The sequence below is a fragment of the Phyllopteryx taeniolatus genome, chromosome 2 (genome assembly GCF_024500385.1).
Source record: "Phyllopteryx taeniolatus isolate TA_2022b chromosome 2, UOR_Ptae_1.2, whole genome shotgun sequence".
Classification (NCBI taxonomy): Eukaryota; Metazoa; Chordata; class Actinopteri; order Syngnathiformes; family Syngnathidae; genus Phyllopteryx; species Phyllopteryx taeniolatus.
This window is the reverse complement of record NC_084503.1, coordinates 10,197,937-10,221,605: the sequence shown is the minus strand read 5'-3', so window position 1 is coordinate 10,221,605 and position 23,669 is coordinate 10,197,937. Positions and strand designations below refer to the sequence as shown.

The 23,669-nt window shown below is 40.9% G+C and overlaps 2 protein-coding genes across 7 annotated transcripts in view; both read right to left on the bottom strand.

Annotated features, from left to right (window-relative positions):
* ext2 (exostosin glycosyltransferase 2) overlaps nucleotides 1–12,882 on the bottom strand; it is a 33,527-nt gene extending 20,645 nt beyond the window's left edge. The window contains exons 1-9 of one of the 4 annotated variants that reach the window (XM_061759569.1): nucleotides 12,738–12,882; nucleotides 10,684–10,893; nucleotides 9,927–10,269; nucleotides 9,623–9,846; nucleotides 7,914–8,003; nucleotides 7,022–7,138; nucleotides 5,211–5,406; nucleotides 4,956–5,095; nucleotides 4,773–4,866 (exon numbers count right to left, since the gene is read on the bottom strand). In XM_061759569.1, the coding sequence (XP_061615553.1) occupies nucleotides 4,773–4,866; nucleotides 4,956–5,095; nucleotides 5,211–5,406; nucleotides 7,022–7,138; nucleotides 7,914–8,003; nucleotides 9,623–9,846; nucleotides 9,927–10,241 (1,176 nt within the window). In that variant the 5' untranslated portion in view covers nucleotides 10,242–10,269; nucleotides 10,684–10,893; nucleotides 12,738–12,882. Of the gene's footprint in view, nucleotides 1–4,772; nucleotides 4,867–4,955; nucleotides 5,096–5,210; nucleotides 5,407–7,021; nucleotides 7,139–7,913; nucleotides 8,004–9,622; nucleotides 9,847–9,926; nucleotides 10,894–12,737 lie in introns of all 4 variants that reach the window. The other 3 variants (XM_061759560.1, XM_061759551.1, XM_061759580.1) reach the window with 3 other exon arrangements.
* A 760-nt stretch (nucleotides 12,883–13,642) lies between these two features.
* The window catches only part of dagla (diacylglycerol lipase, alpha), a 47,457-nt gene continuing 37,430 nt past the window's right edge, over nucleotides 13,643–23,669 (bottom strand). For 2 of the 3 annotated variants that reach the window (XM_061759465.1, XM_061759448.1), the window contains exons 19-21: nucleotides 20,793–20,959; nucleotides 17,717–17,734; nucleotides 13,643–16,954 (exon numbers count right to left, since the gene is read on the bottom strand). In XM_061759465.1, coding sequence (XP_061615449.1) covers nucleotides 15,910–16,954; nucleotides 17,717–17,734; nucleotides 20,793–20,959 — 1,230 coding nt within the window. In that variant the 3' untranslated portion in view covers nucleotides 13,643–15,909. The remainder of the gene's footprint in view (nucleotides 16,955–17,716; nucleotides 17,735–20,792; nucleotides 20,960–23,669) is intronic. The other variant, XM_061759457.1, reaches the window with a different exon arrangement.

The window sequence follows — 23,669 nt, the reverse complement described above, 5'->3', positions numbered from 1 at the left end:
AAAGCAAACTTCATTAAGGCTACGATCACATAAATAGATTTTATTTTTTTTTTTTAAAGCAAACTTCATTAAGGCTACGATCACATAAATAGATTATTATTATTTATTTTATTTTTTTTAAATGGTAAGTGGTAATGACAATTCATAATGTGGTTTTGTAAGCTGAGGTCCCAAGAGCGAAACACAGTTGTGGTCCTTTAACAGCCTACTCTGGAACACATGTTCGTATTTTGTACCTACCGAAGGACAAAATCAATGTGAAGTCCTATGGGATTTTTCCATAGCTGAAGCATTTGAAAAAGACCAGAGAACTCTTCATCTCAAGTGCTGACACTGAACTCTAGAGCCAGATCTTAATGTTATCATAATAGTTGAATTCACCAATTCCATAGCCCTCATTTAAAGTTCACCTTCCATGGTTATAAATACTAATGAAGCTATAACAACAAATATCGACGTATGACCCCAGCTTCCTCAAACTTCATGATCAAATACCTTTTAAAATTGAATCTTTTCTGGTTTTTCATAATACAATTAGCCCTTGTTACATCAGTCCAAAAGAGTGCTAGCCAATATAATATTGCTGCTGAATTAAGAAACATTTAAAGTGGTAAAGAAAAACAACTAATTAAAATCAATTTCTATTCGAGTCTTTGTTCTATTGTTAAAAATCGATCATCAAGGAATTATCTGGTAGTACTGACCAGAAATGGTGCTATTGAAGTGCGAGAGAGATGTCTAAATACCAGTAGGATGATTATAGGAATAATGTTTCTGCATTAACATTGAACATTAAACATTGAATAAATTGACCAGATACACTTATATTCATATAATTTTATATCTGTTCGGTGGGGCATACTGTACATATTGAGATGCCATTTTTAGACAAACTAATGAGGAACCCCTGGAAATTCTGATTGCAGCAGTAGCTGACAAAATAGTGAAGTAAAACTATCTAATCTTGACACATGTATGACATACTACCATTTTAGTGTGTGTGTGTAGATGGCAATTTAATTACCAATGATTGTTTTGGGCGCTTGCTTACTGCATGGAGGTCTGAAGTTTCAGTACTAATTTGAAGGAGTGCGTTTTACAGTGATTTAAATTTGAATCCAATTTTGGCATCACCTCACCACATACAATTCTCATTGTACTACAGTTTTTGAGAAATCTTGACCTCAATTGAAGGAGGTCAAGGTTTGCATTTTGTCCTCAGGGGAAGAACATGAGACAAACTGCCTTTGTATTTAGTTGTCCTTTGCAACGCTGACTATTGCTGGTGAATTTGTATCTCAGCATAAAACAAAGATGGCTAGTTGTATTTGGTGACCATACGACGACTTTTTCTGAGTCCGACAGTTCAATCTGGTGTTGCATCATATAACTAGTTAAATACATCTTTTATTTTTATAGCGCGGTGAGGAAAATACAAAAAGACTTTCTAATCTCCTTGGGGAATCCCAACACTTCATAAATCAGCTGGTGATGAAAGTTTTCTTTTCTGACTGGGAGGAGGATGTAAGAAAACTGTGCTGGCCTAAGGGAATGACCCTCATCCCTCCATTGCTGCACAAACTTTTATGAGCAGGAATGAAGAGGCCCGTTTCGCCCCCCCCCCCCCCCCCCCCCCCCCATTTGTTATGTTGCATTAAATAAAACATGTACAACTTTTACCCTTTTAACCTTGCTTAACCCTTTAAACTTTGAATGAATAACAAACCATCAATAAAAAGAAATTCATGAAGTAGCTCATTTAAAAATACTACTAAAAAGTGAAATGTACTGAAAGCAGTCCCATGACCAAGTACAAAAACGTATCTCACTGAAAATCTGTTACAAATTTTTAATAATGTCTTTACAGAGGCCCAAAGCACTGAGCTCAAGAGCCCCCTCTCTTTTCCCGTTTAAATCCTTAGAGAAAAGGTCAAAGTCATGAGCACAAACAGTTGGGAGTACAGAAGTCTTTGTTTAAGGTTACTTGTCAAGTATGTGAGAGATGACTGCACCTATAGAGCAGAGCTGCTAGCCACTGAGTGAGCCGTGGCGAGAAGCAAGCAATCATTAGTGATTTGGACTTAAATCAAAAACAGCAGTCAAACCACATGTCAGCTTCTCACTGGAATAATGTTGTACTTCATATTAATTAACATGGTCTCACACCCAAATCCACAGTCTTCGCTTTTGTCTCAACTCAGCATTGTCAAATGTTAATTTTATTTAGCTGTGAAACTGCATGAATTGGACCCCATGGGGGCGGCACGGTGGTGACTGGTTAGCACATCTGCCTCACAGTTCTGAAGACCCGCGTTCAAATCCGGCCTCGCCAATGTGGAGTTTTCATGTTCTCCCCGTGCTTGTGTGGGTTTTCTCTGGTTTCCTCCCACATTCTGAAAACATGCATGGTAGGTTAACTAAAGACTCTAAATTGCCCGTATATGTGGATGTGAGTGTGAATGATTGCCTCTATGTGCCCTAAGATTGGCTGGTGACCAGTTCAGGGTGTACCCGCCTCTCGCCCAGAGTTAGCTGAGATAGGCTAGTGAAGATAAGTGGTACGGAAGATGGATGGATGGATGACACCTCTCATCAACCTCTCGATTTATAGAATTTGTTGTAAAATGAAACAAATGCATGTTTTCAATAAATCAGCTTCAACAGATACAATTTGCCGAAACACCGGGGGTTGTACATTTACTGTATTTATTGGCAGTGAAATTCTATTGTGTTCAAGAAACACTACTATTTGGCTGGATAACGGCTCACACAGTGCTAGGTTCTGTTCTCATGGTCCAAATGTAATTGATATATCTTGACTGAAAAATAAGTTCAGCTATTTAGCCTGCATGGGTTATTACAGTCAAAGGAGGTCAACATCCCCCAACACCCCCAAGATGACAAGACTCATGATAAGATGATAATCAACCCTCAAGTTAAAATATTTTGGAAGATTAATATACAGGGTGATTGAAAAGTAACTCCCTACTTGAAGTAGTACTTATAATTTATTTCTGAACTATAATTCTTACAAGAAATGAACATGAGAAGAAAGTGTATTGCATGGAGTTTTATTTCAAATTCGATATGGGGGCCAGCATTAGCCACCAGTTTCTCAAACCACCTGGGAACCGCATTAACTGATTTCACAAGGAACTCTTGTGGGATGGAAGACATAACTTCTCATATTCGCCCTTCAAGTTCTTCCAAAGTCGTTGGTTTGGTAGAATAGACTTTCTCCTTTGATCATGGAAAATACACTAAAAAAATGCGAAAAATATTACAACATGAATAAATTATAAGTATTTTAAAATAGGGAGTTACTTTTCAATCACCCTGTATATGTATCATAAACGATTTAAATAGTTAAATTAGGCCTTAAATTGTCCCCCATTCTTATAATATCACTTACAAAGTTACACTACCCGTCAAACATTTAGACGCACTTTTCAGTGCTTACTGAATGACAAAACTTGTAGCTTGGACTACGGAAGTGAGCGCTTCAATCCAGTCTTGTGAGCCCTCTGCTGGTAAAACTGATAAATTGCATATCGACCATAAAACCGCTTTAAATAATGTGTTATATGAATAATCTAATCAATTTCTTTGCATTAGCACCAGAAAGTTACCTGTACACTAGAGTGTTTTGTTTAGAAACTTTAGAGAGCACAGAGAAGTCCTTTGCAACCTTTACATTAGATCCAGCCTATCAAACTTTACAGAAGCTTTAGATTGTAGCTGCTATGCAAGTCAGCACAGTTGTTATGCAGTTGACAAGAATTGGTTGTTTTTAAGCCTTTGGCTGGTGGCACACAGTTTATTGTGGTTTATTCTCAGTTATTAACATGGGGCTTTGGACAGCATAATCTTGCCATGTTTCAGATCTTGTGAGACATAATCTGACACCCACTCACCACGTAGCCCATGGTTTAAAAATGAATACCAGTATATAATCGTATAATTGATACGTGGAGCAAAAATCCCAGAACCACATGGGGGGACCTAGTGAATGACCTGCAGAGAGCTGGGACCAAAGTAACAAAGGGTGCCATCAGTAACACACTACACCGCCAGTGACTCAAATCCTGCAGTGCCAGACGTGTCCCCCTCCTTAAGAGAGTACATGTCCAGGCCCGTCTGAAGTTTGCTAGAGAGCATTTGGATGATCCAGAAGAAGATTAGGAGAATGTCATATGGTCAGATGAAACCAAAATAGAACTTTTTGGTAAAAAAAATCAACTTGTTTTTGGAGGAGAAAGAATGCCGAGTTGCATCCAAAGAACACCATACCTACTGTGAAGCATGGGGGTGGAAACGTCATGCTTTGGGGCTGTTTTTCTGCAAAGGGACCAGGACAACTGATCCGTGTAAAGGAAAGAATGAATGGGGCCATGTATCGTGACAAAATTTGAATGAAAACCTCCTTCCATCAGCAAGGGGATTGAAGATGAAATGTGGCTGGGTCTTTCAGCATGACAATGATCCCAAACACACCACCCGGGCAACGAAGGAGTGGCTTCGTAAGAAGCATTTCAAGGTCCCGGAGTGGCCTAGCCAGTCTGCACATCTCAACTCTCAATATCAGCATTGTGATTTTAGGTAAAGCAACAATATGCACTCATTCATTTTTAGCAGATGCACACCACAAGTACGACATTCCTACCTGTTTGACGATAATATTTGTCATTTGTAATTTAACTGCTACTCACTGAAAACGCAGCTAAACAGAACGTTAAAAAATATATACTGTATCCAACCATTGTGACCGGTACCTGTCTCTGCATCTCCTCCACTTGTCTGTGTGGGATACTCTTCAAGATGGTGTACATCTCAGAGAGCTTCTCTTCTGGGATAACCACAGACGCTCTGTGCCAGATAACACAACGTAAGTGAGGTAAGAGCAGACGACTGAAATTCTTTCATGCTTAATGGGAGATGGACTGAATTACACCAACCTTTTCCAGTCAAGAACTTCAGAAAAAGGAAGGATGTAGGAATCCGCAAGGATGACAGGGACACAACCAGCTTGCAGCACATCACTAAGAGCAGCCTGACCCAAACGTGCACCCCTTAGCACCACACAAAAGGAGGACTCCTGCAGAAACATTGGGGGAGCACAATCATTTTGTGTTTCACATTGATTATCCATCAGTGACATCTTGACAACTTTAATCTTTAAAAAAGTCACATTTGTATGCAGCTGTGCTAACCTGCAGAATCTGAGGGTAGTCATACACCTGCCCCTTGTAACATCGCTTTCGAGCAGAGGCGGCTCCCTGGGAGAGGTAGCTACACTTGTCCAGAAGGAGGAGAGCCTGGCCATTTTCCTCCTTCAGGCGTTCGAGTTCAGCCCGATACTCACGGTGAATGGCTGTTTGAGATGACAGGATGAAATAGCGGCGAGGCCTGGAAGAGTGAAGACAGCAGATTGAAAGTGATTTCATTACAAGTACTTTAGTTCTGCCACAAAGTCCTAAGATCACACAATTAATCCATAGTAGGTCAGGATGAAAATAAAACCTCATTTCGATGTGTATTCATTAAAATGTCACAGGCGACCAAATTTTTTTTAAAGCCATATGTTTACGTTCTCTGAGCAGACGTGATCATGGTTATGCATTAAGCAGATTTCTATTATAACTAGGGACGTCCTGATCCAACTTTTTCACTTCAGATCCAATACCGATATTGCCGTTTTGGCCGATACCGTTATCGGTCCAATCCGATATCAGCAATAACCATCCATACTTTACTTATTTTGTGGTATGGAATGTTAGAAAAGGCTTGATCAAGTAATATGACTCAAATAAAGAACAATAATCAGCAACAGTAGGTATGAGAAAAACTAAAGTAACTTTCAAAACAAGAATGTGTACTACAATTGAATAAAATACATACAAATTATATTAGAAAATCCTGAAAAATAACTTCAATAAAACCAATACCAAAAATATGTACCGAAATTGCAACATAACCACTGCTTAAATTAAACATAAAAATATTCTACATCTGAATGGATTAAATATGAATTAGAAAACCACAAAAAATAACCTCAAGAAATAATAAATACAAATTATATTTTGAAAGTGCGAAATAAAGTTCGAGTCAGTTTTTTTTTTTTTTTTTTTACTGTCAGTAATGGTGAAAACATCCTTTGCTTTCTCTACATGTGCGGCAATACACTTGAACTTCTTCATTGCTGGTATCGTTGTTCCTGCTGTGCACGTCTTGACCTCTGAGGGGCAGTGTGGTGTACGCAATGAGATACACATTTGCAATAACAAACGAATATTGTTAATATAACTCGGAAGACTATATGCCAGAGAGGATATATTGTTATATTGCCTGTTTGTATGTGTTTATACACAGTTTGTGTACCAATATTCATTATTTTTTAGAGATACAGGTGCCACAAGTTCAATGCTATTTTTTGTTAGCTTGTGAATGGTGTTTTTCCTTCCTTCATTGTGTACATTAAGATAGCAACTTTTCTCAACAATAACTAAGAAAGAAACGAAGTCTGTGATGTATTTCAACATTCAATAGGTGTTATTCTTTTATGTGTTTTTAGTTCTGCAGTGAACTTCAATTGGAGTCTCAATAAACAACTTTAACATTCAATCTTACTCCTTGCTACTATGTTCGCACTTTAGCAACCTGTTGTTGTCATCACGTGGTCTCTGCATGCTCTCTGGGCCCTGCTGCGTCGAAGTGCTGGAGCAGATCATTGAATGGACTGCTTGTGCTGTATAAGAGTGGTAAAACCGGAGAGTTTAGATCCAGTCCGATTAAATCTGATACTTGTTTTTTTGCTGTTCGAATCGGGACACCCCTAATTATAACCCAAACCATTTTGTGTAATTAGATTTTCTTCACTTTGTATATTTATTGTCATGCCTCAATCCTCCAGCTACTCTGTGCAAATGAGCGGCTTGGTTGTTATCTTCGAAGCACACTGAACATCTACAGAAACTACACTAAAATAACCGCAACAAGAGGTTTATGGTTGCAATGAGCTCACCCAGGCTGTCTCTCAGGCAGCTCAACATCAGCAGAAAGGGGGCTGTAAACTGGGATGCTGACATCGTAACCTTGTCTGTACGTCCATGTGGAGAAGCCACCACCAGCCAGGAGTGCTCTGAATGAAAGAAAATCACCTTTGACTAGAACAACACTTAACACACAATGGAATTTAATAGAATTTAGCAACAAAATTGCGTGCCTGCAAAATTGTTCTTTTGGTTAACTATTCCCTTATACAGTGTCTGGTCAAGTGTTAGTTTGAGTGATGAAGTAATTTTGGTATTCCATTCAACTCAAAAGGCAAAGGAAAAACACTAAAATCCCTCCACACCTGGTTCTGATCAAGTTTCATGCTGAATACACTCTCTGGATGAGCTCAGGAAATTCCTTACATCTAAAGATGTTGTTCATCATCTCACATAAAACCACCAACCCTCACTTTAATGTAGAGGATATCCATTTGTAGCTATTTGTAAATATTTATTCACCCTTCTGGAAATGATTTTTTTTTTTTATGTGTGTTTTGCTTCGACTGTGTGATCCAGCCAAAACATTAGGGTCCACACAATCAATCATTTTTTTGGGTCTGTGCCATTATAAGATCTCTCTTTTATTAAAAAAACAAAAAAAACACGTTGACAGTATTAGGAGATCATCTGACGATGCCATTGGACACATCATCATAAAACCTAATAACATCTGTGCTTATGTTACACCTACTGACATGCACTTTGTTTTTGCCTCCCCCCCTCACTCACGCATTGATGTGTTTGTGAAGCAAAAACGCTAAAGTAAAAGTTAATAATGCATTGTTTCCATTTTGTCTTTCCTCGAATGCTGCTTTGAATATGACATATATAATAAGGAAAACTTGTTTATGTTCGGGTTACCTGTCTCGGGGCACATCCAAAGCAGTGTTGTAGTCTGGTGGGCCCCCTGGCAACATGTTAAAAAGTAGGTGATTCATCCCCTTGTTCCACCTTTAAAAAAAATTGAAAAAAAATACTATTTGATGCAGTGATAAATTTACATATTACCAAGTTTTAACAAAAATGTCATCAATTAAGTAAATAATCACATTAACTATTAGTGTTACTGTAGCAACAAGGCATTTGTGTTGTTCTCTCTTGGACCAAGACCAAAGTGGAATACGAAACACTCCTTTGCATGAGAGAGAGGAGAACACTGACTTTATCTAAATTGAAGAACCAGTATTGGTCAGCACACTTTTAATGCTATATTTATATGGATAAGTAAAATAAATTATGTGCAAGAGGAACTGGTACAAAAGTCATGTCCAAGACTCACCTTTTGTCTTTTGACTGATTTCTTTGTTCATTTTTTATTTTATTTTCTTTGTTCATTTTTTTCTGATTTTCTTTGTTCATTTTTTTTTTAACTGATTTCTTCGTTCATTTTTTCTTTTTAGTTCCAGTGTTTTCCTCTAGGGGGCCTCCAAATTAGGAAGTGCATATGGTCTGACTGTGGGTACATTGTCCTGAGGTTATCTCAGGCCCAGCAGATGTGGGTGCAGGGGGTCTCTACACAAAGTGTAGGGTCTACCCCAGTCTGTTGTGGTTGGAGTAATCTCTGAGGTAGCCGTGGGCTGTGGCACCTCTTAGCGTGGATGCTCCCCTTAGCTGGCCTTTCAGCATCTGGTTCCTCAGTGCCGCGTCATGTAACTACTCACAGTTAGTACGTATGCAATTGTGTGTGTTTGTATGCATTTGTATGTGTTTGTATGTATGTATGCGTGGGTGTGGGTGTCTTTGCGTATGGGTAGGAGTCGTGGGTCTTTTCCCATCTGTTGTATAGCTAATCATCGAAGCAGAGGTGAAGGTACCCACCTGATGACCCCAATGAAGCCAATGAGCCTCAAATTCAACACTAAGTCCCTCTTGACAGCAAGATTTATATCGCCTCAGGAAACATTGGTTGAATGGGATTGTAACAACTAGTCCGTTAGCTGAACCAATTGTTGTTTTAAAAATATTATTCATTAACTGTCATTTTATTATTATTCTTTAGACCACAGGTCCCGAACCACCAGCCCACGGACACAGGGTGACTGCACACAAAATATTTTATTGAGCATCAGAGTCTAAAAAAGTTTTTTTGGTGGGGGGACATCAGGTGCATCTGCCTACGCCTCGCTCATCTTGGTCCCCCTTATACGGGGAAAAAGGTAAGCCCATAAAAACTAGGAACAATTGGTAAAACAACAAACATGCTTGGAGAGCTTTTTCAAATTGGGACCTGACCAAATAATAAGACAGAAGAAACTTCCAAGAAAAAATAAGGTGTATTTAAGAGACCATATCAACAGTCCGCAACTACATTTAACATTTGCACAATTGTTGTTGCGTCAGTATCACTACAATCCTGGACACTTTATATTGCTTAATGACTCTCTGTACTCTTGTGTTTATGTCCTAGATGTATATTTGTTATAGTTGCTTGTTTGCTGTAGTAATAGAGTGGCTACAACTACCAGAGACAAATTCCTTGAGTGTTTTAACATTCTGGCCCAGTAAAGATGATTCTGATACTTTTTTTTTTTTATTTTTTTAAAGAATTTAACCGCAAGTGAGACATTTACCTGGGTAGCATTGCCAGAGCCTGAGCAGTCTCTCTGATTCGCAGGGAGTTCTGATTCAGGACATCGGTTGAGGGGATAAAAAGACAAGCCCTGTTGACATCATCAGTGTAAAAGTCGCTGTCCGAAATGGCGCTGAGAATGTCGTTATATTCGCGTGAAAGTCCTGTGCTGCTGATCGGAACCCCAAGTTCATCAACAAATCTCTGTAGCGGGTAGATGTAAACCTAAAAAAAGAAAAATATTTCATTACCAAGCAATACTGACACATAAATATGGTGAGAAAGTGGTTAAAGAAGGTTATTACCTTAATTCGATTCTTAGGGTTGTAGCCACATCTATACACATCGAAACAAGTGTGCATGCGACAGCTGAGGTCTCCCCTCTCAGGAATGGGACTGGAGACTGGGAGGCGCACCAGAGGAGCATCATGAACACTCCGTTTGTCGACGGTCCAGTCAGCTGTGGACTCAATGGAGTGAGGCCAGAACTGAAACATCCCAGTGGCAATGAGGCCGAGCAACACCACAGAGAAGAGAGTGATGTAGTATATACGGTGCTTGGTTTTCATCCGAGGGATAAGAGCAGGTCCCCGGGAGCTGTATTTACTGGAGGCATACATGTCTGGCTCCTGCTTGCCCACCGAGCCGCTGTAATGACAAATAAAGACGACATATGCAGCATAAAGAATAATGATTCACTTTTTTGCATAAGCGTAGTTGACATGTCCCATCTGCCTGCCCCCCTGCGCACACATTTTTACCGACATTAAAAGTACTTAAATTTTTAAAAATGCAGCCAAACAGACTTTCAGCTTCCAGACACTGTGGGCCTGTCGCTAAACGCTCTCAAAATCCCACCTCCCCAGAACTTTCAGCTGTCACCCAAAGATGTGCCCTCTCACGGCTCCTCCTAAGCCGGGAGAGACGCTCAAACGGGCCGCAGAATGGCATTCTGTGGCGGCCACCCCTTTGTCTACATTGAAATTCAGCGGGCCGTTAATCGACGGCATAAAGGGTGGTCAGCTGTGACGCGGCGCAAGGAGGTGGGGGAAAATTTCATACAGGCAGAGGGACCGTGGTGCATTGCTGTGGCCACTGAGGTTCAGCCTTTGGTGGCCACAGCCGGATGATTTTTTTCACCCTCCTCCTCCTCTTCCCGTGTGGCTGATGGCCGTTGTGCCGGACCTTCGGCTCCTCCGCTGGAAAGGGGCTGCAGATCCTGTCCAGTTCGCCTCGCAACACAACGTACGTGCAAGCCAGACGGCAGAGACACTGCAGCCCAAATAACACAAAACACATTACACTTCAGGGAAGATGTAACTTTTCAAGTTGTGGGCATAGTTTGATGGCCACTTTCACACTACACTGGTAGTAACGGGCTGCGATTGGCTGGCAACCAGTTCAGGGTGTACCCCGCCTCCTGCCCGATGATAGCTGGGATAGGCTCCAGCACGCCCGCGACCCAAGTGAGGAGAAGCGGCTCAGAAAATGGATGGATGGTAGTAATGGGTCAAATTAATGAATGAGGAAGTGGTAATTCTGCCAAATGGCTGCTGCATGGAATGAGGGCACTCTGTGTTTATATAGTGGGAGAGGGCCTCATGCTAGAAAGTATACGCTCTAGCTCTGTGAGATTAGGGGTGTATTTTTTAGCCCCACCCAAAGAAATCCAGCCAAAAGAGATGAACATAAAGTCTTAAGCTAAACCTCTACAATTCAGTACTATATTGTTCTGTCTTCTCACATTTTCAGCACTTACCATCACAACAAACAAAGATATGAGTTTGGTTGAACTTTTAACTTGATGCGACACACATTTTTAGCTTCACATACACAACAGCAGATGAGCAGATAACCAGCCAGCAAAAGGAAAAGACTTTACACGCATTTTCCCCCAAACAAGCCGTGTAATTTGAGTAAAACTGTTACACGTTGACAGCACATAGCACACATAGCCAATTTGGAACAACTTGAGAGTCAATGCAAACTTTGAAGGGATAATGTGGAGTGAGTCAATCATTATTGTGAAAAGACCACCGAATGAGAGATGTCGGACTCAGAGGTCCAGCATCACCCACAGGCCTTTCATATTAAAGGTTATGAGCATTCATATGTGTCAGAAAGTAAAAACTGTAATCTGAGAGGCTGCAATGTCTCACTTTTGGTCTCTCGTGGGAAAACACTGTGAATCAGAGCCCTGATGCTAAGAATGATACTGTTACCTTCTATATGTTATCTTGCTAGCTAGCTATTTTAATACAAGCAACAAACCCACTCCTTAGTTTCTGCCTAGAATTTGAGCTGACTGCTTAGCTATGCACTTGTTTTTGGAAAATCGTTATCGTTATGTTTGGGTATTACTGAGCCTTTTCCGATTTCAAATTGGACCCCAGCACTCTTTATGGAAAGACTGGGTTCGTGTTTAACTTGAAAAGTGTCCAAATATATGCAAAAATGTTGACCATTTTCCCAAGTCAGCTGAACTCCATGAATGTTTTGCCTAAAACACAAAGATACAATAATTTGTTTACTTTCATAGACGATGACGGAAATCATAACGTATTCATATTTGAGAGACTTAAATCAGAGGATTTGGACTTTTATATATTTTTTAAGAAAGGTGCACATTTTTAAAATGTCCTTCCATTTTGTGTGCAATAAACTTGATGGTAAGAGCAATGTTGAATTGAATGTGTGTCGCCATTAGGCATGTAATTATTTGGCCTCTTATGCTTTTCTGCCATTCTATTTTGACAAGCCCGGTTATTTAGTTCTTGTCACTATGGAGATGATTACTTGACTTAATGATCGAACTTCATTCACTTCTGAAATTAACGGTTCTGCTTTTATGCTGTATATTATTGTACATAAGAGTGCTACGGGAGGGGGGGGGGGGATATATATTATACATTAATATAGCAAGATAGATGTCACGAAATTGACCACATTTATGAAGGAAGAGACGTCCATCATGAATTGTAAAGCTAACCGAGCAAACACAGTTAGCTACATTAGCTGTAATGTCATCTTAAAGAAACGCGACCATACCAGCAATCGAAAATTATTATTTTATCGTCATTATCGGTGTCGATAATGACGTGGGGTGTTTTTCTTACCAAAACGCTCACCAGATCCAACTTTGACACTCCAGCGTTAATTCATGATGGCAGACAAATTGAGCAAAACACTAGTGATATCCCCCGGAAGCAATAATCTCTTCCTTGTGTGTCAAAGATTGTGAATCAGACGCTGCCTCCCTCTACTGGCTGTATCCTAAAACGTGCCATTTTGCACACACTGTACTCGAGCTCTATAACTCCTGCAAATACTGTACCGTGCATTCAATTTATGGAGTACAAATACTCAGTCATTCGTAGCCTTTATTGCACTTTATTACCAAGCGATGGGTGACTTGACTTCCATTTTATTTTCCCCTTTCCCGAGATGTGGACTTGGAACAGCCGTAAGGAGGAACGTAAATCCTTGAATTCGCAACGATGACGCAATAGATTCGGTGAGGGAAGATATTCCCCATCCATGACCCAAATTTAGAAAATTGTTTGATGCTGCCGGCTCCAAAAATGATTTGTGACAAATGTGCTGTCTTGTGGCAGCCTCAAAACCACAGGTCATTGGCGAATTTTCTGTACACAATGAAAAATCACATGCAGTAAGGTGACCTGAACCAAAATTAATTTTTGTGCCCAGTTATCAAACTTGGTATATAATTGATGTTAAAAATGAAAGAACATTTCAGTCAATATTTATTTTTATTTTTTTACTGAAGTTAAATTGGTACTATACTTCTACTTTAACTAGTGTTTTTACAGCTGTGCTTCTGCTTAACTACAATGTGAGTAGGCCACCTCTGCTGGGTGCTTGGACTCAAAATGTGTGTTAAACTAGGCAGAGTCTGCTTAGATCAGTTGACCTTTACACAGAGTTGAGTAAAGCACCACTTGACGTTATTGAAATGGGTAAAATCATTTTGCATAATTTGAACGAAATAAGAGACAATTACGACCATGTTTTTTAAATTTATTCCATAACAGACAAGTTCAATAAGAGGAGGGATCGCATACATTCCCAATGGGGGCAGGAGAGGAAGGAAGCAAACCAGGTAAACATGGAAACGACCTATAAGCAAATATTCCTCTCTCTTTATAGAACAATTTGTAAATTTTTCCAGTAGTTTCCATAAATAACTTTCAGATGAAATATTTCTTGTACTATATGTCAATATTGATATTTTAAATATATAGCTATCTTTTTGTTATACACTTGTTCTCCACATGACTATTGGAATTAAATATTCTTCTTTTAGACATTTGCATAAATAATATACACAGAGGATGGTGCTGTACACATCATGGCCAAACAGTCCTTTGACTGGCTGCAAGCTTACCTATTTAATGGGTTTATAACCCAAGAGTATTTGTGTGAGAGAAGTGGGACTGGCAAGATGATCTGTACGGTGACAGACTATAAACTGGCAAGATGTGAGATGTGCTGCGAGTAACAACTCTTGTTCCAAACAGAAACAGAGATGATCACATTGGTGACTCCAAGCTCGGCATTGCACCAAAGGTCATTCTGCAGAATGTCTCACCACTATGGAACATTCATAAATGTGCCTTGGCCGAATGTTAAAAACTTTCCCCCTTTGACAGGAAAAAAAGCATAAATGGACAACTTCTGAGAAATTATTAAAAAAGACAAAAAAAAGCAAGATAATAAAAAAAACACCAACACCAATCTGTTTCCAAGAGCAATAAAGATAACTTTACCATCAAATACAGCAATAAAAATGAAACCATTTATCGTAATAAATAATCCAAGTAGTAAGCCACCTGTTACACCCTTGGTGATATGGAAGATTGTATGCCACGTGTAGAATTGACACCAGCTCATTTGTCCATGCAGTCCAACCTCGAGGAAGCGCGAGGTGAACCAGTTTAAAGGGAAACAAACACCTGATGTCCATCATGTCTGAGAGCACCTTGAGAACAAGAGAAAATGTATCCTGGGACAATTAGAAGACGTATCGTATGGTTATGTCTGGGATCCTGCATTTGCATTACCCTGCTGTAATAATGGAGAAAAAAATTGATTAATTAAAAACAGAATTTCTTTGACATGCCGGCAGCATTTGTGAAACTAGCTGCAAAGAACCCCGCCATGAGAGCGGTACAGTTTCTTGGAAACAAACAACTATGAGCTAGGGGGTTATTGCTGCCTAAAGGTTGATCAAAATACACAGTGGTAACAAGAAAGCCATGGCAGTCAGGTGGTGTCTTTCCTGTGGTGTGTAACAGTCTACATGGGAATGACGGTAGGCTGGGGGGGGGGATATAGTAAACATAGCTTCTTGTGCTCAAATAAAGCAATAAACATACACAAAAGTACATCAGAGAAATACATTTGGCAATATCACTGTATTAAATTATTTGGCAGAGAGGGGACTAAGCAAACATGATGTGTGCACGAGTTCCCAATTGTCAATCTAAGTGGCTTAGTGACAAAATCTCTTCGAAAAGAAAGACAACTATCATGCACTATAAAGAGTAACTAAAAGGTTTAAAAACATCCATAGGCATCTGTTATAACTTTGTCACAATCACTAAATGTTTAAGACACATGACATTAACCACACACGCAATCTCTTTCTTGACAGCAACCCTATAGAGACCTGAGGAACATTGTGTCACGTCTTCACGCTTCTACCGACTGACATATGTCCATCTTCACATTCCTGACTGAACAATGAAAAAGAAAAAGCAGGAAGAAAATATGCTGCTGAGGGTGCAGGAAGTAGTAGGGTACATCAACCCGAGATGATGTGCCCATGCAAACTAGCTTCTTCTACAGTGTTAGCTTTTGAATCCCTGCTAAGTTAACGACGCTCTCTATCGTAGTCAATTCAGGGGATGAACATATGGTGAAAATGTCTCATAACATTGTTGGAACGGCATTTGTGAAGCTACAGTTGTTCATTTCCACCCAAAAGCAGCACAGCCCCCTGGCATGCAGAGAGGTATTTTTTACATTATGTATTATCATTGCAATAGTGTGAAAATGCTATAAACATCATTCAAGTGGGGGAGGACACCTGAAGAATGGAAATTATTTGTGTGTTAGTGAGTCAAGATCCGTCCTTCGGTTTCTGATGAGTGACTACATTCCATCACATGCACATACTGTGATATGTGTTTTTTTTTTTTTTTTTTTAATATATAATCTGGGATGACTGCACCACTTGATTTGCAGTAAACAGCTGGTTAAAGTGGATTACACCATAGAGGACAGAGTGTTCCCCTCAGGACAGTGGACAGGGAGAGATGTTCGTAGCGAGTCAATGGCAGCTAGGGCACCCTCACCGGGGGAAAGGTCATTGAGTTCCTCAGATGATGAGAGAGGGAAGGAAGGTGACAAGGAGATGCCAGAGGAGGGGTCAGCAGATTCGGCAAAAGTACGTGGGGGCTTGGGGACCAGGTTCGGCTCCAACGTTGCCCTGGCCAGAAGCTGTTTGTCATCCGGTCCATCCCCCAAACACTCCACGTGCCCAAGGGAACCCCGTCCTGATTCCGACTCCCCATCAGAAAGATCCATTGGAGGTGAGCTGCTGCCATCTAGTCTAAATAGTGAGTCCAAGTACTGTGCAAATTCCAGCACTGTTCGGCTGGGGTTTCCATTTGATAGCTGGGGTGGCGGAGGGGAAGCTGCCCGTCTCGTCTCCGTGCTCAACTGCCACTGTTCCTTGTCTCCATCAATCACTCTAGAAGCAATTTGTGGACTGCAGGGAGCGTTAGGAGTGCTACCTGGGCTGTAGATGCCCGGCATCTGTTCCCCATCAGGAGGAATTTTAGAGTAGGCATTAGGCTCTGTCTCGAAAGGCTGAGGGGAATAATGTCCACTGTGACGAGGTGTGGCAGGGGACAGATGAATGGAGTAATCTGGATTAGATACAGAGTCCAGTGGCATAAAGAAGGGCCCAATCTCCCCCAGGTGTTCCGGTGTGCCCTGGCAGAGGCAGTCAGCGGCCAGTAGTTCAGTGCGAGAGCTGAGAGATGGATTCTCTTCAGGAATCGGGGCATCCAAAGGGAACGGGAGGCTACTAAGCATTGGAGAACCTCTAAGCGCAGCAGAGGAGCGCCTGGAATCCAGGCTATAGACAGATTCAGCGTCTGACAGGCTTTCCATGACAGCCAGAGGAGCTTTGCGGTCCCTAAGCTCCACAGTCAGGCGCTCCCGTGCTCCACGCAACACTACGGGAACTGGAGGAGGAGGACACTCAGAGAAGCCATCCAGAGATATTTCAGACTGGGCACAGGAACTAGAGGAGAGGACGAGAAAGGAGAGGAGTGACAGGGAAGAAGGACTCACAAGACAAAACTGTCAGGAATAAAATATCCACTTCACAAGGGAGGGTTTTAAGAAGGGAAAATGTGCAATGGTTAGTGTGTGTACACATACAATATGGACAAAGGTCTTGAGAAATATTGTACCTCTTGATCAAGTAGGGGCGGGACGAGCCCAATTGACCCTGAATTTCAAAACAGCATATTTAAGAAAGTTTGGACCCTTTCAAAGGCCTGTTGAGTGACTTTGATGTGGACCATGATCTACAAGAACAGATTATGAGCCAGGCCCTCTCATTGACCTCACCCTTGCTTTTCTGGATTGACAGACATTCCCAAAATTTGCACATTTGCAAATTTGGAAGCTGTTGTAGCTGCAAGGGAGCAAACAAACTTGATATTTCCATTTTCACTTCCTGTTTGTGGAATGGATTTTTTTCACAATGCTTTTATCCATATGGTATATTTTGCATACTTAAAATTAACTAAGCACCAGAGAGAAACTCTGACAGGAGAGTGGAAGGTCAGCATCCTAGGTGGGTGCTTCCAAAGCAGGAAAGGTAACATCAACTACCTCTATCAGAACACAGACTTCGTACAGGGACTGAACCAGAGGGGGCGTGGAGAGAACGGAATACTACGGTATGTTGTAACTGCACTGTGGTCAGACAGTGTGCATGCGTGCATGAGAGAATGGTACACATTATAAAGAGTTAGTGATTGCATGCTTTTCTTACCGTAACAATGTTTTTTGTCTTTTTTGTTAACCAAACAAAACAGAGAGGAATTACAAGTTTGAGAAAACAAGAGTAGAAATTAGTAGCAGTCGTAATACTGGTTTGATAAAGAGTCATGTTTTATAGTGCATATGGAAACTATTCAGAACCCTAATGCTAAAAGCATTGTTCTAAAAATGTATGTTTTACTCACAAAATCTACACAGGGGACACTTTATTTTTATTTCTTAAATATTTGTAGCCACTATTTTTGCTCCCACATTGCTTGTCAGCTAATGCCGTTTACTAATATGTACTGTCAATTGCATTTAACAGTTTGATGACTAAGTTCCCAGTTAATAGGTGGGCAGGTAGAGTTACATACATCCATCCATCCATTTTCTGAGCCGCTTCTCCTCACTAGGCTCGCGGGCGTGCTGGAGCCTATCCCAGCTATCATCGGGCAGGAGGCGGGGTACATCCTGAACTGGTTGCCAGCCAGGGCAGGGCACATACAAACAAACAACCATTCGCACTCACATTCATACCTACGGACAATTTAGAGTTGTCAATTAACCTACCATGCATGTTCTCCGGAGTGCCCGGAGAAAACCCACGCAGGCACGGGGAGAACATGCAAACTCTAACCAGGCGGGGCCGGGATTTGAACCCCGGTCCTCAGAACTGTGAGGTAGAGTTACATATTTGTTTAATTTCACACTTAATGGGTGCCCAGGCACTCTGGGGACCCAGCTATCAGTATACATCCATCCATCCATCCATTTTCTGAGCCGCTTCTCCTCACTAGGGTCGCGGCCGTGCTGGAGCCTATCCCAGCTATCATCGGGCAGGAGGTGCGGTACACCCTGAACTGGTTGCCAGCCAATCGCAGGGCACATACAAACAAACAACCATTCGCACGCACAGTCACACCTACGGGCAATTTAGAGTCTTCAATTAATGCATGTTTTTGGGATGTGGGAGGAAACCGGAGTGCCCGGAGAAAACCCACGCAGGCACGGGGAGAACATGCAAACTCCACACAGGCGGGGCCGGGGATTGAACCCGGTTCCTCAGAACTGTGAGGATGACGCTCTAACCAGTCGGCCACCGTGCCGCCTATCAGTATACAAAGAAAGTCAATTTTCCATAATACAGACCCTTTCCAAAAAAAGTTAGTATAATGGAAAAGTTTTTTTATTTCCATAATTCCATTCAAAAAGTTAAACTTTATAGATTATATAGATAATAGGAGACAAATTCCTTGTGTGTTTTTTGGACATACTTGGCAAATAAAGATGATTCTGATTCTGATTACAGATTCAGGGCAAAGTATTAAAACAATTTCAAGTATTTTTTTTTTTTTTTTTTTTTTACATAATTTGGGCTTCCAGCTCATAAAAGCCACAAAATCAGGAATTCAAAAAAATTTTATACTGTGAAGAAATCAGCCCAAATTTTGCAGGCCATAAATGTTTTAAACTGAGTGTCATACACTCATCATCTACTAAACTCAAAGCACCTGCTCAGGTTTCCCCAGGTTTCATTAAAATGCTTCAGTTTGGTTAAATTGTCTCAGTTTGTTTCAATATGGGGAAGACTGCAGACTTGACAACTAGCCAGAAGACCATCATTGATACCCTCCTTAAGATGAGTAAGCCACAAAGGTTCATAGCTAAGGAGGGTGGCTAGTCACAGAGTGCTGTGTCCAAGCATATCAATGGAAAGTCTAGTGGAAGGACAAAGTGTGGCAGGAGAAGACGCACCAGCAAGAGAGATGACCGTGGGCTTCAGCGGATTATCAAACAGAGAAGATTCAAGAATCTAGCAGAGATCCAGAAAGAGTGGAATGTGGCGGGAGTCACAGCTTCGAAAACCAACACATTCAGACACATCCGGGAGATGGGCTACAACTGTCGGATTCCTCGGGTCAAGCCGCTTCTGAGCCCGAGCCAACGTAGGAAGCATCTCAACTGGGCCAAGGAGAAGAAGGACTGGACTGTCGGCCAGTGGTCCAAGGTCCTCTTTTCCGATAAAAGTAAAGCGTGCCTTTCATTCAAGGGAATCAAGGTCCAAAAGCTTTGGAGGAAGACTGGTGATGAACAGAACCCAAGCTCCTTGAGGTCCAGTGTGAAATATCCACAGTCAGTCATGATTTGGGGTGCAATGTCCAGTGCAGGTGTTGGTAAACTCTGCTTTCTTAAATCCAAGGTCACTGCAACAGTCTACCAGAATGTTTTAGAGGACTTGATGATTCCTTCTGCTGAGGATCTGTATGGAGATGCAGATTTCATCTTCCAGCAGGACCTGGCCCCTGCCCATATCCTAGAAGCACCAAAACCTGGTGTGATGCTCATGCCATCACAGGGCTTGACTGGCCAGCCAACTCGCCGGATCTAAACCCCATGGAGAATCTATGGGGTATTATCAAAAGGAAAATGAGGGGCACCAGACCCCAAAACGACGAAGAACTGACAGCAAGCATCAAGGAAATCTGGGCTTCCATAACTCTCAGGCAATGCCACAGGCTGATTGCCTCAAAGCCACAGCGCATCAAGGCAGTGATTAAAGCAAAGGGATTCCCAACCAAGTATTGAAGATTAACATCGTTTTGAAAGTACCACATCTTGATTAATTTAGTGTGACTCTAATTTATCTCTTTTTTTCCCGCCAAAAACTCAGAAGTAAATGATTTCTTCACATTTTTCAAATTTTTTGAATTCCTGATTTAGTGGGTTTTATGAGCTGGAAGCCCAAATTATGTAAAATTAAAACAAATAAATACTTGGAATTGTTTGAACTGTGGACCCTGAATCTATAATGTATGAAAGTTTTACTTTTTGAAGGGAATTATGGAAATAAAACTTTTTCATGATATTCAATTTTTTTGGAAAGGGTCCGTTTGTCCTCTTTAAATTTCTAGCAACACAGCAAAGGATCTAAATACTAATTCACCATATGATATTTCACTCTTTTTGTGTCTAAAATGTATTCAGGGTTTGGAATACTTTCATTATTTCTAGTCATAGACAACAGGTTATAGGGGACACCGAATATTATAGACCACAACACACCCGCAATGGTACTCAATACTGACCGAACACTACTGTTCCTGCGATGGTGGGTTATAGGCATTGTCTGCTGGGCTGTTGCCGATGCAGCCATGAACACACTCTCAGGGTTCAAGTCCACTTCTGTTGGGCTCACCATGATCTTGGCAGCAGAGAGCAAAGCGGTTTTCCCTTTGTTGTAGTTCTCCAGGACCTGTCCAGGACACAGAGGTATACATGTGACTAAGAGCATGGCAGAAATCCTGCTGCCTGAGGGCTTGAGCCTCAAAATACACAAATAGTAAAGGGAGGATGAAGATATACACATTATGGAAGGGTACAGAAAGATCAGTGAAAACTCAACTTTCACACTATTTATCTACAACGTACACTCTCCTAATCACAATTAGCCTGTTGATTTACAGATTATGGGATAAATGAATACTAAAAGTAGGGTCAATGTTGTATGGTTGACCAGGTAGTTTGTATCTACATTCTATCTATATTTAACTGCCGGTACTGTAAAACATCTATCGTGATAGTACATAGTGGTTGAGATAAATGTAAGTGCAAGCTAAAGGCGAGCTTACACCTACTCGAACTGACATTAAACACCCACAATGGAGTCATGAATACCTGAAGAAGATTCACAGTCCTACAGTATTTGAGGGAGCAAAAGGCTATATGATTGCAGTATATACAATTTACAAACAATTACAACAATTGGACATCAATTTATGGTTAGCTTTAATGAGTTAGAACACATTCCAGAGGCGCATTTCGCTAAAACAAATGAGTAGACATGCAAATGTGACAGCAAAATAAAGTGGGGGGGAAAAATGCAAATAAACGCTTGAATTTGAAATGTTCAGTGAGGTAAAATATCAGTCAAGGATCATGTTTCCCAAAAAACAACAACAACAAAACAATACAGAATAATGTTATCTTGCTGGGTGTGGCCAATGGCTTGCCCAAGCCAAAAATATTTGGCACAACAGTCAGAAACATAAAAAGGCACAATAACAGTCTAAAAGCAAATGAAATTAAGATGACCACTTGATGCAGAGAAAGACTTTTGTAATATCTGCAATCCCTTCAGCTATACAGTATGTGCTTCAATAATTTATAGGCACACGATGACAGAATTATTAAACATATGTAGTGGAATATATCATCCTTTTTCCTCTTAAATAAAAATGGCATCCACTGTTTCAAGTCAGAAAAAAAGTAAATAGTTTAACAGCCCAGCAGTAGCAACAATAATTACACGTCTTTGTTCATTCTAATTTTGAAAATGCGGCGAAATTGTCAGCTCCCTGGAAGCAAAGGAGAAATGTGTCTTAAAGAAAGCTAGAGACAAGTGGCACACAAACGATATCCCAGACGAGGAAGAAGGTGCAGTCAGTGTTGAAGGCATCACCACGGAAGCTTTGTGAACACAAAGAAAATGTGTTAGAGGGAAGAGGTGGGGGAGTTCCATGTCACAGCACTTGACCAAATGTGCAGAGGCATGGTAAGGAACAAAATGCCGAATGTGGGTTTTGGATCACCAAGGGTTAAAAAAGAAATCCAAATTTCGGTTTTTAGTGAGTATACTCCCTACATTAGTAGTAATAAGTAGTGCACAGAGTAATTTCAGTTACTGCAATATAGGAGTCATTTGCTCCCTGGAATGCAGCTATGTTTTTTTGTCTTCTGGGGAACTTGCCTGGACTTGTTGTTGCCTCCAGTCACAACTTTCTATGTGCAAAAGAGCCACAATGAAGGCTTTTAAAGATTTCTCTGAGAAAGGTTTTGAGGCCTTCAATGGAAGAAACATAGTCTCACTGAGGAATTTTACCGTGTTTGAGGAGGAGTCATGAGAAAAAATGGTTACAGTAACATGATTAGCATTTCTAAATTCATTTGTGCAGCTCTGTGTACATTTACATGCACGGACAATTTAAATAAAGAACATTCTTAATGCTCAATAAAAGCATCAAACACACAAAAGACAAAAAGGCCAAGCAAAACATTGAACAGCATACAGTCTCTCAACTACAGACTTCCTCTTGTTGCACGGAGTCATGTAACGTTCCCATCTTGATTGAGCATTTCTTTTCTATGGACTCATTGGGTACGATTTCAGACAGGGTGGGAATTGCATCCATACAAAGGATGGAGTAAGGTGGGTCTATTTGGGTTTGCCGTGGAATGCATAAATTGTCTGCAACTGAAAGAGTTGCTGAATTGGGGTCAGAGGGATTAACAGGATCTGCAAAAGAAGAAGAAAAGACGGTAGGGACAGAGAGCAGTTCGGTCTCTGTAAGGGAGGCATTGCAAAACAGGTCTTTATTGGTGGGGGAGGAAGTGTCATGGGCAATACTGTTAAAGTGGGATTCTCTATTCGAGGTTATATGCACAGTGGTGCTGCTGGTAGGCTGATAGACCTCAAGCGCCTCCACTTCCAGAGCCCCCTGCTCAGATAGAGGATAACATGGTTCCAGCACCTGCAGACACACCAGAGGTTCCACACACAATCACATAGTGCTACACTTCAATCGGCGTACACATCTTTATACAGCTGCACCATCACCCAAACCAACCGTCACCTCAAATTTAACTCCGCAGGCATAAGAAAGGGCAACTGTCAAAGTGGTTTCTTCCCATGCAAACACACAAGTCAACACCCTGATACCAGAACAAACTGTCAGACAGTGTCACAGGACACCATAGAACCAACCAGAAGAGAAAGAAGGGCTCCCATGCTTTCCTAGTAGAGCAGTGTGAATAAAATAAAATGACAGAAAAGATGAAGATTAAAAATGGATAATTCACACATTCAATTCAGATCAGTGTACACTTATGGGGCATAACACTGAATGGTGAGGTTTTCTTCTGGGTATTTCTGATTACTGTTGATTGCTGAAACATTCAATCTTGAT